Source organism: Dreissena polymorpha, chromosome 5 (assembly GCF_020536995.1).
Source record: "Dreissena polymorpha isolate Duluth1 chromosome 5, UMN_Dpol_1.0, whole genome shotgun sequence".
NCBI lineage: Eukaryota > Metazoa > Mollusca > Bivalvia > Myida > Dreissenidae > Dreissena > Dreissena polymorpha.
The window spans coordinates 112,712,466-112,729,372 of record NC_068359.1 but is presented as its reverse complement, the minus strand read 5'-3'; the positions used below and the strand labels follow the sequence as shown (position 1 = coordinate 112,729,372).

The window sequence follows — 16,907 nt, the reverse complement described above, 5'->3', positions numbered from 1 at the left end:
AAGGGCTTAATACAAGTGAGTCAAGTGTCATCCCAAATTAGCCTTTGCAGTCCAAACAGGCTTATCAGGGACAACACTTTTTGCCTTAACTTCATTTTCCCTACAAAAACATTTTCTTACAAAAATCTTTAAAGCGGAAATTACATTTTCCTTCCCAATTAGCCTGTGCTGACTGCACAGGCTTTTCTGAGATGACTCTTAACCCACATGCGTGCATTAAGCATTATTTCCCCAGAACGAGACTCACATGTTTTTGTTCCTCTCAATGACGTTAATTGCTTTTTCTGTTCTATTCCAATTAAATTTCCATATAAGCTTACAGTATCACCTGTCTCAGTTCCAGTCTAATTTCATTACAAGTGATAACCTGTTTATTGTAGTGATATCATTGTTCCAAGCGAATAGAAGTAGAAAGTTTGCTAGCCTTGTTTAGTTGGGTTTTTGGCTGTTTTCAACATTATTTAAACAATATCACTGATGTTAGTTTACAAACCCACACTTTTCTTGGGTTAGCTTGTTTCCAGAACTATTTGTACATCGGTATTGACAACTGCCAAAGTTGAATCATAAGTAGGGGCAGGATCAGTAACTGACAACTGCCAAACTTGAATCATAAGTAGGGGCAGGATCAGTAACTGACAACTGCCAAACTTGAATCATAAGTAGGGGCAGGATCGGTAACTGACAACTGCCAAACTTGAATCATAAAGTAGGGGCAGGATCGGTTACTGACAACTGCCAAACTTGAATCATAAGTAGGGGCAGGATCGGTAACTGACAACTGCCAAACTTGAATCATAAGTAGGGGCAGGATCGGTAACTGACAACTGCCAAACTTGAATCATAAGTAGGGGCAGGATCGGTAACTGACAACTGCCAAACTTGAATCATAAGTAGGGCAGGATCAGTAACTGACAACTGCCAAACTTGAATCATAAGTAGGGCAGGATCGGTAACTGACAACTGCCAAACTTGAATCATAAGTAGGGGCAGGATCAGTAACTGACAACTGCCAAACTTGAACCATAAGTAGGTCCAGGATCGCCATGGAAAGGACTTCACAACTAATCCCACGACAACTGATGTAGTAAGGCAGAGTATTGAACCTGCCATCCTTGAAATTGAAGTCAAGCCCTCTACCTTCTGAGCTAGCCAGCCTGAGCTTTTCATATTCTTTTTTATTTTAAAGTTTGATTTATGTATATAAGTGCGGATGTATGTGGAAATGCAAAAAAGGTTATGTACACATCTTTATCTGTACTGTTTCAAAGAAAAGAAATAAACTGAACTTAATGAAGTCTCTAGTCAATATTCTGTCAGACAACTTTCAGAGTCAAGAAATGTGAGTAAACTGATTGATTTGTGTAGCCTATTATTTAGCATACTGAATGTGGAATTATTAACTAGCAAAGTACGCCTCATAATAAAGCTTTGACAATTATATGTGCAAATATTGAGGTAATACAGCTGACCTTTTACCCAGTTCTGGATGTAACATGTGTGTTTGTATCTGTTTTCATTTATTACAGCTATCACTACAGTTCCTCACAATTTTAAGTAGTTCGAACAATGCAAAACTTGTAAACTGTTGGTAATATTTGTTTTTCATTGCAACAACAGCATTAATCAGTCTCAACAAAAAATAATTTGCTGTTTGCATATAACCTGTCAGCAGTGTTTTCTGTCAGTCATACTATGACTGAAAAGCTCGCTGGTGAATGTTCACTGGGGCTATTATCAATAATAATGATTAGAAAGTATCAATATTACACTCCATTGGGCACTTAGTCAAAATAAAATTAGAGGCACAAGAGCAACATCTAGATTTTGTTAATATATCTTAAGTGGATTTCTCAGACAACAGTGATGGATGTAGGGACCAAGACCAATACTAACAACATCAAATTGGAGAGTTGCATGCAATAACACTTTCAACATCCTGAGCACAAATCCAGATGTCAGACTTAAAGAGCTCCTACTTCATTTGGCAATCAATTTGCCTTTGAAGAACATTTCTAACAAATTGACATTTAACATGCACAGACAATATGATCTTTAAGTAATATTTTTCCTGATGTATCTGACATTTAGAACACCTAGACTGGACAAGTATTTTTCCTTAATCATGAATCCAGAATATTTCACAGCTGACTATGACTACCGGTAAGCCGTTAAGACATAATCAAATGTAACAGGTAATTTTGCCGATGGGGTCAAGCGACAGCCTACTTGTGAAATAACCAATCAAAATTCCGGAGTAATAAACAAAGATAAATCCATCAATGAAGTTTTTATAAGGTAAAGATCGGACAAAGTCTCAATTGATTTGTCTTATTGTATCTTCAACTATGACCTTTCACTTTGACCTACAGATCTGCTTTTTGTGCGCCCCACTCAATCTCATCATTCTAATAAACAGATCCCCAACTCCTTAATCAAAATCTGAGATAAGTTTTGTGGTCTCATAATCAAGGTCATAAATTATGGTAAATTATGAAAACATTTATAAGGTATACACGTTAAGCCATAAAGCTATACCTTTTTGTCTGTCAACAACATCTGGATTGTGCTAAGGGACACATATTAGACAACACAAAAGCAAGTAGAAAAGAGGTGACACTCACCCAAAAATTACTCACCATTTCTCGATGGTTGGGGTAGTAGGCTTGGTGAATGAGAGGGAAGTTGTCGCGACCCACACGGTTTTGTATCTCAATAAGCTGGGCAAACTGTAACATGAAACAAGATTTTGTGTATCATGTGACAGGTTTTAGTGTTCATCACAAACACAAATGATCACTTCATAAGTATTGGTTCAATGCAGAACAAATTTTTAACCCTTTGCATGCTGGGAAATTTGTCGTCTGCTAAAATGTCGTCTGTTGAATTTCTAAAATTAGCATTTTCTTCGATTTTTTTTCAAAGAATACTATCAGAATAGCAAACAGTTTGGATCCAGATGAGACGCCACGTTCTGTGGCGTCTCATCTGGATCCAAACTGTTTGCAAAGGCCTTCAAAATTCGGTTCCCGCACTGAAAGAGTTAATAAACTTTTCTTGGACACCCTTGGGAATATTTACTATCTTTCCCCAAATTGAGAATATTGAATTAATGTCCTAAGGATGTAGTTAATAAAGACATAAATATCACAAATACCACTTCAATGAACAAATATAATTCTATAGATACGTACCACCCAAGGTTTGTCTAGGAAGTTGTAGCAGGCATGTAAGGAGTTAATGCTCGGGATGCCTCCGTACTGGAAACCTATGAGGATGTTACGCCAGTCCTCCCCCGCATCACGTATGTGTTGTCGAATCAGCAGAAAATCTGGTTTAAATGACCTGAAATCAACCAGCAGATATCAATTAAATGTTGAGTTTACCAACACATGTATGTATTTATTTAATGCTTTTCAGTGGTTTATAGAGAAATATCAGTGAAATAAAACTGATATTTCACTGTTTTAAACAGTGAAAAATAACAGTGAAAAATATCAATATTTTCCACTCTTTTACTGTGAAATGATTTCATTTTGTCAACCAAATGACGTCATAAATCCAGCGAAATTATCCAGTTAAACTCTTTTACAATGTAAATAAACGGTAAAAAAAGCATTAAATAAAAAGAAAATTTGTTGGATTCGATAGAATATCGTTTTTAATTCACTAGTGATCATAAAAAATACATTATTTTATATGATCACTCGTGAAATCATATAAAATATCATAGGGGAGACAATTCCTGCCTACACTTTCATAAATCCAGCGAAATTATCCAGTTAAACTCTTTTACAATGTAAATAAACGGTGAAAAAAGCATTAAATAAAAAGAAAATTTGTTGGATTCGATAGAATATCGATTTTAATTCACTAGTGATCATAAAAAATACATTATTTTATATGATCACTCGTGAAATCATATAAAATATCATAGGGAAGACAATTCCTGCCTACACCTAAATTTTATTTTCTCTAAGAAGGCACTTCTTTTAAACAAAAAATACCATTAAAGTAGAAATGTCATCCCTGATTAGCAAGCGCAAACTTAATAGGCTAATCTGGGACTGCACTTTACATACATACTTAAGTCCCTTGTCTCAGACTGTGGTATTTCAGTAGTTGGTAACGATTACAACAGATGGTTGCAGTGTCCCATTTATATGCTAAAAATACTTGGACAAGCAACCTCTGACAATCAGACACACAGAGTGCTCTTTGTTTATCTGTTTATAAATTACAATACTTGAAAATTGATTTTATTTTAAGATATTAAGCTAAACTCTCCTTTAAATTAAATATTATTGACATATTGTTTCATTATTTATGTAAATTCAATGAATTACAATAAAAAATAAAGTTGGAGGGGAATTCAAAGCATAATGGAAATACTTCTGTTCTCCTTGATATAATGTTAGAAAACGTGAGTAGTAAAACAGTACACACATGTATGCACAGATTGCCATTGGTATTTAGGTTGCATTGGCCGGTACCCAATTTTGTGCAATATTTCATTTCTTTTGTCTAGATGTTGCTTGAAATTTGCATATTTGACCAAAGTTGTCAGCAATTAAAAAATAATACATGAATTTTAATGCATTCAACATTACTAAGCAACAAACTTACTTTAACTCTTTTAGTCTCAGAAGCAAAGTGAAAATGGCTATGTGCAAACTGCATAAAACCAGAACAGCCTTCGAGTAACTCGCAGTCTGTTCAGGGTTTATGCTGTTTGCTGCTCATCAGTATCTTAGTGTTGGAATTGAAGCCTTTAAAACCTGAATCTAGTAAGAAAGGACTCTCTAAGGGACTACAAAGGCGTCAAAATACATATCTATGTGGTAAATGGTTAATAAACACTCAAGATTGAATTCACAAAGCTATAAGACCACGCCTACCTCACAACTTTAGTCCCCTGGCGTGTGACCTGTATATCAACCATGGTGCCTGTGTCTGAGTACGAGGCCAGGTTGATCTCAGAAAACTCGGCCTGCAAAGTAAGAGCCGTTTGTGAACATGTTCAGACACCCTCTGATTAAAAGAAATCTTGAGATTCAAAACCAGTTTTGTTTGTTTAAAAAAAATTAAAATGTTTGATTTGATTATGTAGAATTGCTAATGTGTGATGAATCAAGGGCCATAATTCTGTAGTCGACGCTTTGGTCAATCATTAAAATTGCATGTCACAGATATACAATTATCTCAAACATGTTCACGAAATTTGGTAAATATTGGCGTCCATTTGTTGGACTTTTAAACAAAACTGAACTTCCAATTTTAGACACTTCATGTGCCATAACTCAACTATTGCTGAGGCATAAGGATTATTGTAAGCTTGAACAGGACATCGCGAATGCAAGTTTTGTCTTGTTCCACTGGCAGTATAACAAGATTTATTATACTTCACTTTGTTTCCCCTTAGAAAAATCTCAAAATGTCATTACTGGCATAATTTGAATATATCATGATGTTAGAACATAATATAAACCCCAAATTGGATTATAATCTGCATATTTGTTTATGTTCTGTAACAGGGCCAAGGAATAGTAACACAGGGTTTCAGAAAATTCTATAGCTAACAGTCTGTCAAACGAGTATTATTGTCACAATGGTTTTTTTTCAGCGTAGCTGTAATAACCCAGCTTTTCATCTAAGCTGACCTTTGTAAGCAACCAATAAATGTGAATATACAATTTCCATCCAGTATGCCTGAAACTTTTTTAAATAGAACAAGTGCAATCTACAAACAGTTTTCACATTTACATTCTATGTTATTATAGAGTATAGAGTATATATGTTATCTTTGATTTAATTGACACAACTTACGATATTTCATCAACACCATTTCATCAACACCAACCACAATCAACGATGCATACCGGTATCCTTGTTAAAGATATTTTTATTTTAAATTAATGAGCGTTTGATTTTCATATATTCTGCGCGTTAAACATGTTGAAACATTATTTAAAGTACAGTATATTTGTATGGTATCATAACAAATATAAAATGAATCACTCTTCTCAATGTGCAATATTTGCTACTCTTTAATAACCTATAATATTTATGTTATGTTTGCTATCTTCATTTAACCCCTATTTAATTGGTCTTCTAAAGGATGACTGCATTAAACCCCTATTAAATTGGTATTCATTATTGATTACTGCATTAAACCCCTAATTAAGTGGTATTCCAACTGATGATGGCATTAAACCCCAATTTAAGAGGTATTCCAACTGATGACGGCATTAAACCCCTATTTAAGTGGTATTCCAACTGATGACGGCATTAAACCCCTATTTAAGTGGTATTCCAACTGATGGCAGCATTAAACCCTTATTAAAGTGGTATTCCAACTGATGGCGGTATTAAACCCCTATTTAAGTGGTATTCCAACTGATGTTGGCATTAAACCCCTATTTAAGTGGTATTCAAGTGGATGACTGCATTAAACTCTAATATATAAGACTGGTACTCTAATTGATTTTGTAAGTCCCTATTTAAGTTGTCTTGTTATAGATTATAGATGTTTTTATATCAATGCTTCAAGTTACCTTAACAATGTTGGTATGAGACATTTTAACAGAACAATTACGGTACTGGTATTCAAATTCAATATTAAATCTGGGATCAGCAAAGGACAATTGCATTGAACAACTACCAGTTTTATTGCTTAAATTAAAAACTTCTCTTATGACTTGCTATTTTAACTAAAATGTTATATACACCAGGGATCATATTTTTGTCGGTTTTGTCGGTCCTAGACCGATTGAGGTCATGAAAGACCGATTGAAAATCCCAAACAGTCGGTCTGATTCTGTTTGCTAAAATTCCCATGTCATGAAATCGAGTACACAGTGCACACCCTAAGTACATTCTTATCTCAATTAGGTGTAATAATCCATTCGCTGCAGTCTCTAAACCGGTCAGGACCAGATTGCACATCAGCCGACTAGTATCAGAGTATGGCCCCAAGCAGCGAAGATTCGCGCGGCTGTGTATTAGTCACGCGTGAATAACCCCGTGTCAATATCAATCAATAATTTCACTGGCTTATACCTAGCACAATCGGTCCGTAAGTTGTAGTCGTCCAGGATAAAATCGTTGACAGTTACTTCGGAGATACAAACCTCGATGTTATCCTCGTGGAAATTGTGCATTTCATGCATGATACAGTAAACTGTCATATAAACAAAGAAGAAAATCGATATTCTGCAATAATTGTGGGCGGACCTTATACACTGAAAGCACGCGCTGTAATTAAACAAAATATGCCGATACATTTTCCACCAGCGTAATAATTCTGCAATAAATAAATAAAAGTCGCGGATCTGATTGAAAGAACAGCCGAAAGTTATTTTTATGGGCGGAACTTCACATAAAATAGTACACAAGAAAAATGTTAGAATCGAAATAATTCGTATTCTTTATTGTTTGTTGTTGAATAACAGACGACCGAAAGTTTAGATGCGTGGTTTCAAATAATTTAATCCCAATGCATCTTAACTATCGGCCGTGGGTTATTCGACTACAAACTTTAACGTACATGAATTATTTCTTAACTATTTGGTTTTGTTATTGTCAGTAACAAACCTACTCACAGACATTTGTTTGGATAAATGCATGTTTGTAAGCTATTATCAAGTTGACAACAACTTAAAACATCGGTATAGATTTACACAGACTAATAATATTGACAACGATGAAAAACGGTCAGACAAAACTGCGCACGAAACAACCAATGTCAACGAAATAGCAAATGATAAAACAAAATGAGAAAACTCGTATGTTCCGTTTAAAAATAATGTCTAAGGGAATTTAATTTGTACATTTATTATACCATCTTCATGAATAGCAAAATCAATGGTTTATATTTTAACGTACTTTGTCATGATTTCAGATATAAATTTTAGGACACTTTTTCCCCATTTAAATCCGGACCGATTGATGTTTCGGGAAAATATGATCCCTGATATACACTATAATATTTCATAAACTAGTTAAATATCTAATAGCAGGAGGACACATGACTGAACTTAAACACTGATGTAGAATGATTTTAATTACCTGTTTGAAGCTGTTTGATTGTCATTAACAATACTAAATGGGTGAAACCAAAGAAACATTTCAGCTGCAAATGCCATGTCCTATCTGGTCATCGGTTCACAAACCATAACAATCATTTTCTGAATAAACATTATTATGACAGTTTAATGCAGAAAGGAGACTTATTCTGTGAAATCAATGGATTTGCAGAGAAAATGTCTTCCTGAAACGGATAACAAGTAAGCTCAAGTTTGGCTAGATTCTGGAAAATGCTAGTGGTAATAATGTTGATGAAAAAAATACTTTGTATTAAATACAACATTCTTGTACTTGTTGTAGTTTGCAACAAATATACAATAATGTATTTTTGATAACTATATTTGGTTTTGTTAAACTTAAAGAAACTCTTCATAGATTTTCATGGTTTAGAAACATGTCATTACATGTATTTGATAATAAATATAAAATACTGTTCTGGTACTCTGCACTGTCTTGCTCTCAATGCACTCTATCAATGAACACAGTTTTACTTCAATAACATCAATACTTTAATAAGCCACAACAAACTGATCAGTTGTTCAACGGATTCGGAACCCACAAAATGGAACGGGCAAGCCTAGAATAAACAAGAGGGCCATGATGGCCCTGAATCGCTCACCTGACTAACCTTGCTACATAAACTTAAATTCTATCAGACCCATATACAATCCCAAGCCAGATTTCATCAATTAATACATTCTAGCAAACTTTCATTAAGACGTGATGAAAACTGTAACCTCCTTTATCTACACAAGGTTTTACTAGAATTGGCCCGGTGACATAATTTTTGACCCCAGATGACCAATATAAGATCCAAAATCAGATATTATCAAAATAAACATTCTGACCATATTTCATTAAGATCTGATGAAAACTGTGACCTCTATTATCTACACAATGTTTTTCTATGATATGACCTAGTGACCTAGTTTCTGACCGCAGATGACCCAAATACAATCCCAATCCAGATTTTATCAAGATAAACATTCTGACCAAATTTCATAAAGATTGGATGAAAACTGTGACCTCTATTGTCTACACAAGGTTTTTCTATTATTTGACCTTGTGACCTAGTTTTTGACCCCAGATGACCCAAATACAATCCCAACCCAGATTTCATCAAGATAAACATTCTGACCAAATTTCATAAAGATTGGATGAAAACTGTGACCTCTATTGTCTACCCAATGTTTTTCAATACTTTAACCTAGTAACCTAGTTTTTGACCCCAGATGACCCAAATACAATCCCAACCCAGATTTCATCCAGATAAACATTCTGACCAAATTTCATGATGATTGGATGAAAAATGTGACCTCTATTGTCTACACAAGATTTTTCTATGATTTGACCTAGTGACCTAGTTTCTGACTCCAAATGAACCAAATACAATCCCAACCCAGATTTCACCAAGATAAACATTCTGACCAAATTTCATAAAGATTGGATGAAAACTGTGACCTCTATCGTCTATACAAGGTTTTTCTATTCTTTGACCTAGTGACCTAGTGTTTGACCCCAGATGGCCCAAATACAATTCCAACCCAGATTTCATCAAGATAAACATTCGGATCAAATTTCATAAAGATTTGATGAAAACTGTGACCTCTATTGTCTACTCAATGTTTTTCTATTATTTGACCTAGTGACCTAGTTTTTGACCCCAGATGACCCAAATACAATCCCAACCCAGATTTCATCAAGATAAACATTCTTACCAAATTTCATACAGATTGGATGAAAACTGTGACCTCTATTGTCTACACAAGTTTTTTCTATTATTTGACCTAGTGACCTAGTTTTAACCCCAGATGACCCAAATACAATCCCAACTAAGATTTTATCAAGATAAACATTCCAACCAAATTTCATAAATATTGGATGAAAACTGTGACCTCTACTGTCTACACAAACAAATTGTTGATGGACGAACGCACGCACGCACGGACGCACAACGGACGCCGGACATCACACGGTCACATAAGCTCACCATGTCACTTCTTGACAGGTGAGCTAAAAAATATGAGGTTTATATTAATTCAGCAAAACCAGAAGTCAGAAGAAGAAGCCGCTGAGTGGAATAAATCTGCCAACATATTTGTTATAAAATGATTTTTAGCAAATAAAGGAAAACTTACTTTTGCGTTGACATGACCAAACAGCTAAAGCTGCCATTTTGTATAATTAACTGTTAAACAAAAAATAAGCAAGCTTAAATTATTTGAAAAAAAAGATTGTTGGAGCATAAATACAGGCTTTGAGGCACATTGGTCACTGCCGACATAGTGAGACAATAAAAATAGTGTAACGAAAGACTTCAGGACGTCTTAATAGTAACCGATAGTTACTTCCCTTTGTTATTAATTTGTCAATTTATATAGAAAAGCAAATGAATTTCTACTCACAAAGTAAGCTACATTTTTGCTTAATTACTATAAAAAGGCTCTCATAAAATATAACAAATATTACAAATGCAAAAGATTAGTTCATCATAATGTATTATTTGAAACTTCTGATGCAAAGTCGTATAGTTTCACGTTAAAACACATATATATGATTGGTAAACTTCGTCAAAACACGAAGGGCATTCGGAAAAGTCGGTAGTTTCCAAATCATGACTTTTCGTGTCGTCGGCTAGGTGGCTCTCTGTCATACATGCCATTATTTTTCAGACCAATTCCTGGACATTGAGTTAAATTGTCTGGGACTTTTGCCAATTTTCCGGGACATGTATAAAATGTAGCGATATTTATAGACATATGCATTTTTGGTACGTTTTTTTGTGTTTCGCATCGTTAATTGCAAAAGTTCGAAAGCCTATCCGAAATACACTTGATCTATTAACGTCAAATTAAAAATTACTACTTCTGTTACTAGATACAAGCCACGTGTTTTCAGTGTAAGCGTTCTAAACATAGATGGTGACGTCACTGCGTTATTGTTATTAAGACCGGTGTGTAACGCGTAGTTGTCGATACGCCTTTATTCATTTATAACATTTATACAATAATATAATTTACTCAACTTCATTGTCGGTTAAACGTGCGAACATAAACTGCTTTTAATTTTTTACTCAGCGATGTTGGACTTCAGATGTGTGAACAACTATCCTTTGCCCTTACGCAGCGGGAAATAATGACGTAGTAGATTAAAGTCAATTAACAACCACATTAAACAATGCCGCCTTTTTCGGATTGACCGCGAACGTGAGACAATCGATAGATACAAGCCACGTGTTTTTTAGTGTAAGTGTTCTAAACATAGATGGTGACGTCACTGCGTTATTGTTATTAAGACCGGTGTGTAACACGTAGTTGTCGATACGCCTTTATTCATTTATAACATTTATACAATAATTTAATTTACTCAACTTCTTTGTCGGTTAAACGTGCGAACATAAACTGCTTTTAATTTTTTACTCAGCGATGTTGGACTTCAGATGTGTGAACAACTATCCTTTGCCCTTACGCAGCGGGAAATAATGACGTAGTAGATTAAAGTCAATTAACAACCACATTAAACAATGCCGCCTTTTTGGATTGACCGCGAACGTGAGACAATCGATATGATAACAGGACCCCTGTTAAATGATCGATTTTGACACGTAGCGTAGTCTGCCTATTCGGGTAGGCATTGTCATGGAAACGCTGCAGATATACACAGATTCGAGGTGCAGTTAAGCCTAAGATAAGGTACATGTATATATGGATTTTGCAAATTTCAGGACATTTGACAGATTTCCGGGACAGCGGGACAAGTTCTTCATTTCCGGGACTGTCCCGGACAATCTGGGACGTATGGCATGTATGTGCTCTGTTCGCCAGTATATTAAGGCTCGCAAATAGGCAAATTGGTCACTTCTCCTGCGGATGCGAGTGGGACAACATCTAAAGAAAGGATGCGGTACTCATTTCTCTGGAGCAGTTGGGTAATTATGTTGACTTCAAACGGTGCTGCCTGGGCTTCAGAGTTCCTGTTGCAAGTTTAGAGGGTCTTCAGAGGGTAAGTCTACGGAAGACATACTAGGTGGTAGACGTTTCACCTAGGGCCTTGGGGTGATGAATAGCTAAAGCTTCATTAAAACAGTCCCCTGTTTGTCGCACTGTAAATATTTGTAGCGACTTGTTTACTTTTAATTTTATCATCAAAAGGCAGGAAGCCTGAGGAAAATCCTTGAATTATATTGTTATTTTGTAATTGGCCTTCCGAGGGCTTCGGAAGGCACATTGTCATTGTGAGGCGGCGCACATAGCGCTCAGTGGCGGCCTCAGGTAGGCGGCTGTCTCGCGCTACAATATTATTACTTTACTTAACAATTTTTAGGTTCGGCAAAGCCACCAAATATCTGATCAATTTGTTGAGGCCTAAGGAAGTTATGCTCCTCACAAGAAAACTGACTACAGGGCAATAACTCTGTAAAACCTGAGAGAGTTATGATTCTTGTATTGTGCACTTCCTCTCAAAGCCCTTTATCAGTACAGCAAGTTTTGTTGGAATCCCTAACATTTTTCCTGATTGGTGCTCTGCATAAGAAGTCTGCCCTACGGAAGGACAGACGGACTATTCAATAATTATATTCCTCCCTTCAGGGCACACAAATATTAGCAGGATGTGAACCTTGCACCTCTGGAATCAAAATTCAACACACAACCACTACCACAATAACATTGAGAATACATCCATTAAAATTTAATATCAGTACATATTTAACAATATTGATGGTTAACTTGAACTCAGCCAAAAATGTTAATTAACTGAATTGAAAAATGTTGAGCCTATAATGTAGTCAAATGAATTTTATTGTGTTAAGTGTGAACATTGCTTTTGAATTAAACTTAATGTCTATAATGACTCCATTTGTATCATTTAAATACAACTATCAATATCAGATCAATTTTATCTACCCAATTTCTTTCATGTACAAAGACACCTTACAAATCAAACCAAAATATTAATTGAATGTTTCATGGGTCCTTTTATATCAATTAAATCCCTATTTGCCTCACCATGCACGTCATAAATCAAGATTAATTAAAGCTATGGTATTCTGTGACATGTTTAAGAATATTAACAACAGTTTGCAATCTTGCAATAACATATCATAATTTCAGTAATGCAGAGTTAAAATTGCAGCTCATATGGGCACCCTACCTGTTCCACTCTAACATCCCAGTCACCGAAGATTTTCCTGCCCTGGAAATATTTGCTCCTGAAAAACAGAGGCATTTTACCATCAAAAATGTGAGAATAATAATGGCAATGTAAATAAAATAGAACCAGCATCCTATGATGGAAGTGTCACATAGCTATTGATGTACTATACAGTTTTGACATTCAATGGATCATTCCTTGCATTAGTCCGTTATGTTGAAGCCATTAACTGGATTTGTTGTAAAATTTTGCCAAGGTGGACAATGTTTGTTAGCGCTTTGTACATTTTTTGTAAAACATGAATTAAAAAATCTCTAAATAAATATATAACACGTCAAAATACTCGGTAAAAATGGAAATTGCAGCAACAAGCAAAAATATTTACAAGATTTCATGCTTAGAATGTTACATCATTGGACCACACATGATTGAATAAACATCTCTCATTTTGTCAGTCACACTTGTTTCCATTTCTTTGAAAAAAAATCAGCAAAAACATGACACTTACCCTTTTTTTTCAAACTTAAAATAATTGTATTTTTAAGTTTTACCATTTATAATACACATGTAATTGTTTAAAAGCTAATGAACTGTAATTAAAATTCAAAGTTTAATCACCTTGTAACATTTACTTGAAAACAAAGTGAACCTTAGAATATATTTTCTTCACAAGTACATATGTACTCGTACATTATCAAGCATAATGCAATCAAAACAAGATCACTATAATGAAAATGAATGCTCATGACCTAGAAAACACAGTGAATATGGCTTTTGCAACCTGCATAATACAAGAACAGCATGCAAGTAACTTGCAGTCTGTTCAGATTTTATGCTGTTTGCTGCTCAGCAGTAACTAAGGGTAGAAAATAAAGCATTTACAACTTGAATCTAGTAAAAAAAGATCTTAAACTAAATTCAACTTTCTATGGGGCTTCATATGAGCAAAGAACGTATCTAAGTATTAAAGGGTGAAAATACATATCTAAGTGGTATGGCCTCGACTTTTATATTTCTTGGTTTACAAAACTGCCGACCCTAATTTTTGGAAAATGGGGATAAAAATAAAATTGGAAAACCGTCTTTTTTAAAAATATTTTATTCCCGACCGCTCTGAAAAAAGAGCGAAACGAAAAAAACAACAATCCAGTTTGAGTACGGTTGCGATTAAAGTCAAGCAAGTACAAATTGATCGGGATAAAGGTGTGCAGTGTGTTCTTCTCCCATTAAAACGAAAAACTACGCATCATTTCCGTAATTCGATGCGCACCATTACGCAATGCGTTGCCCGTTGCATCAATCTTATATAAGATAAACTTCTCTTACACAAATTATTTGTTTGCTCTTACTCGACTTATGAGATCGTTCATGAAAAAATCGAGGTAGATCGATCCCTGCGTCGTCGCGGTAATGTTTGTTAAAGTTGTTGTTGTCATGAAAACTCATTGATTTACAACGCAAAACATATTTTTCAACTTCGCTTTTGCTTTATTTTTGATAATTTAATCCAGTTTAATGTAAGCAAGTGTTTTTTTACTGGCATTGTAAACAAAGAGTCAGTTAAAGTCTTTGCAGTCTGTGTGAATTGACAGTTTGACGTCATCAAAGGGAAGTTGCTTCCTGTCTGAAGCAATAAAGTAACAAATTTCTCGCCATTTTGGCTTTCTTTGTCTAGCAATCAACATGCCCAACCAATCGCTTGTTTGTTCCACAATGGCAATCGTCCAATTTAATACTAGCACCTGCATAGCTCCGACTTCGAATCTTTTGCGAAGAATGGAGGTGGAGTTTAATGGTTAATTGAGCAAGTGTTTTACGCAAGTTGAGTTTCGATTTGCAGAAATTACTCAGCCCTTAAAGCATTGAATCAACGAATTCATTTATCAATGATTTTCTGAGATATTCCGATTAGTTCCGATTTACAAACTTTCTGTACATTTCCTAACTATGGCAGACGCCCATGTTTACATAATTCTTAAATACATGTATCGTAAATAATGGCAGTGTTTTATTGGATTATTTATACTAATTATCAAATTGCAAGGTAATACTTTTTTATCTATTATTATATCGGGTTTGTTTTATATAATTCACATGTTAAACAATATAGTAATTATAGTTGCGTCACAGACTCAGAAATAAATTTGATGGGGTCAAAAATTTACTGATGCTGATTTTCCTATTGTCTGTTAAATTTTTACCCAAAATAAATCTTGAGAAGTGCCCATTCATTTTTGCAAAGTGCCCATTCAAATTTGTAAGTGCCCATTGTTTTGTTTTTCATCTATGGGGCAGTAATCCCATAAGAGAAAAAATATGCCGTTCTCTCATAATATTGGACAACGTACTAAATTATCAAAACGCATAAAACGTAAACCAGTCGGATATTGCAAATGGCCACTTTAAGTGCACACTTTGAAATATGGCTTTTTTTTTAAATTAAATTTCTGGGGTCATAGGGTTTCTTTCTTTTTTCTCTATTCAATGAATTAAAAAAACAAATTCGACCGCCTGATGGACCATTCTCCAAAACCAATTTGTAAACCAATAAATAAAAAAGTCGTGGCCTAAAGGGTTAAAATATGTATCTAAGTGGTAAAGGATTAAAATATGTATCTAAGTGGTAAAGGATTAAAATATGTATCTAAGTGGTAAAGGATTATAATATGTATCTAAGTGGTAAAGGTTTAAAATATGTATCTAAGTGGTAAAGGGTTACTAACCAGTTTGTATGTTGGTCATCAATCACCAGCAGTGTTTTACATCGGTCCTTGTTGTAAGCAGGTTTCTGTTGCTGACTGGCAGACGGTGACGAAGATGAAAAAAAGCCAGTGCTCTGTGTCTTTGAAGGTGAACTGGGGGCACTTGGGGAAGGACCTTTCTTCGTGAAGTTCAGACGAGTGAAGTTCAACTCCTCATCATTACGAAGCTCCCCCTGCAAGTCCCCCGAGCTAAATCTTCGGCGAAGGAAATTCATCCCGCCATCCAAAGAGCTCTTGAAGTTTGCGAACGAAATTTTGACAGCTGTGAGTGAACGTGACGAAAAAGAAGCAAAATCAAGCGAAGCCAAAAAATTTATGCCCCTGATGTCAGCCACACTTTTGGTGGTTTAAATGATTGGTGATATGTATTTACAAAAGCCCATGTATGCTAAACAATGTGTTGTTGGCATTCACTTAAAATCCATTGTTTATGTGTATGTCTATTCTGTACACCTGGATTCCACAGGATGACTAAGCTTTCAGATTACTTTCACGCTGATCTGAAAATACACAAAAGGTAGGTATATAAAAGTACATTTATTGCTATGGTGGTAAAATCAGTTGTCAATATTGCCAAGATTGTCCCACACAAAATCTTCCGAGTCATTTTTTAAAACATTGTTGTATAATAACTAAACATGAAGCAATATTTTGTGTCAAAAACGAATAAAGTTAAACAGAACAGCATTCCAGTAGAGTTTGAAACTAAGCAACTATCTTCAATTTTAACATCTTATGCCAATACATATAAATAAATACATATTTAACTTTTTCTATAGACAACTATTTCATAATACACTTCACTGGCATAGATTTAAAACCAGAATTTTACATACATTCCATTCAAAGAAGTCATGGCACAAAGGTTTTGACAAAATCTTAGCCCTCTCATTCTAAGAGGAAGCACAA

General features: G+C 34.9%; 1 protein-coding gene across 1 annotated transcript in view; it reads right to left on the bottom strand.

Annotated features, from left to right (window-relative positions):
• LOC127880904 (synapsin-like) overlaps positions 1-16,493 on the bottom strand; it is an 88,228-nt gene extending 71,735 nt beyond the window's left edge. Inside the window, exons 1-5 of the mRNA XM_052428398.1 lie at positions 15,960-16,493; positions 13,237-13,294; positions 4,899-4,990; positions 3,195-3,345; positions 2,640-2,729 (exon numbers count right to left, since the gene is read on the bottom strand). Coding sequence (XP_052284358.1) covers positions 2,640-2,729; positions 3,195-3,345; positions 4,899-4,990; positions 13,237-13,294; positions 15,960-16,213 — 645 coding nt within the window. The 5' untranslated portion in view covers positions 16,214-16,493. The remainder of the gene's footprint in view (positions 1-2,639; positions 2,730-3,194; positions 3,346-4,898; positions 4,991-13,236; positions 13,295-15,959) is intronic.
• Positions 16,494-16,907: the final 414 nt, after the last annotated feature.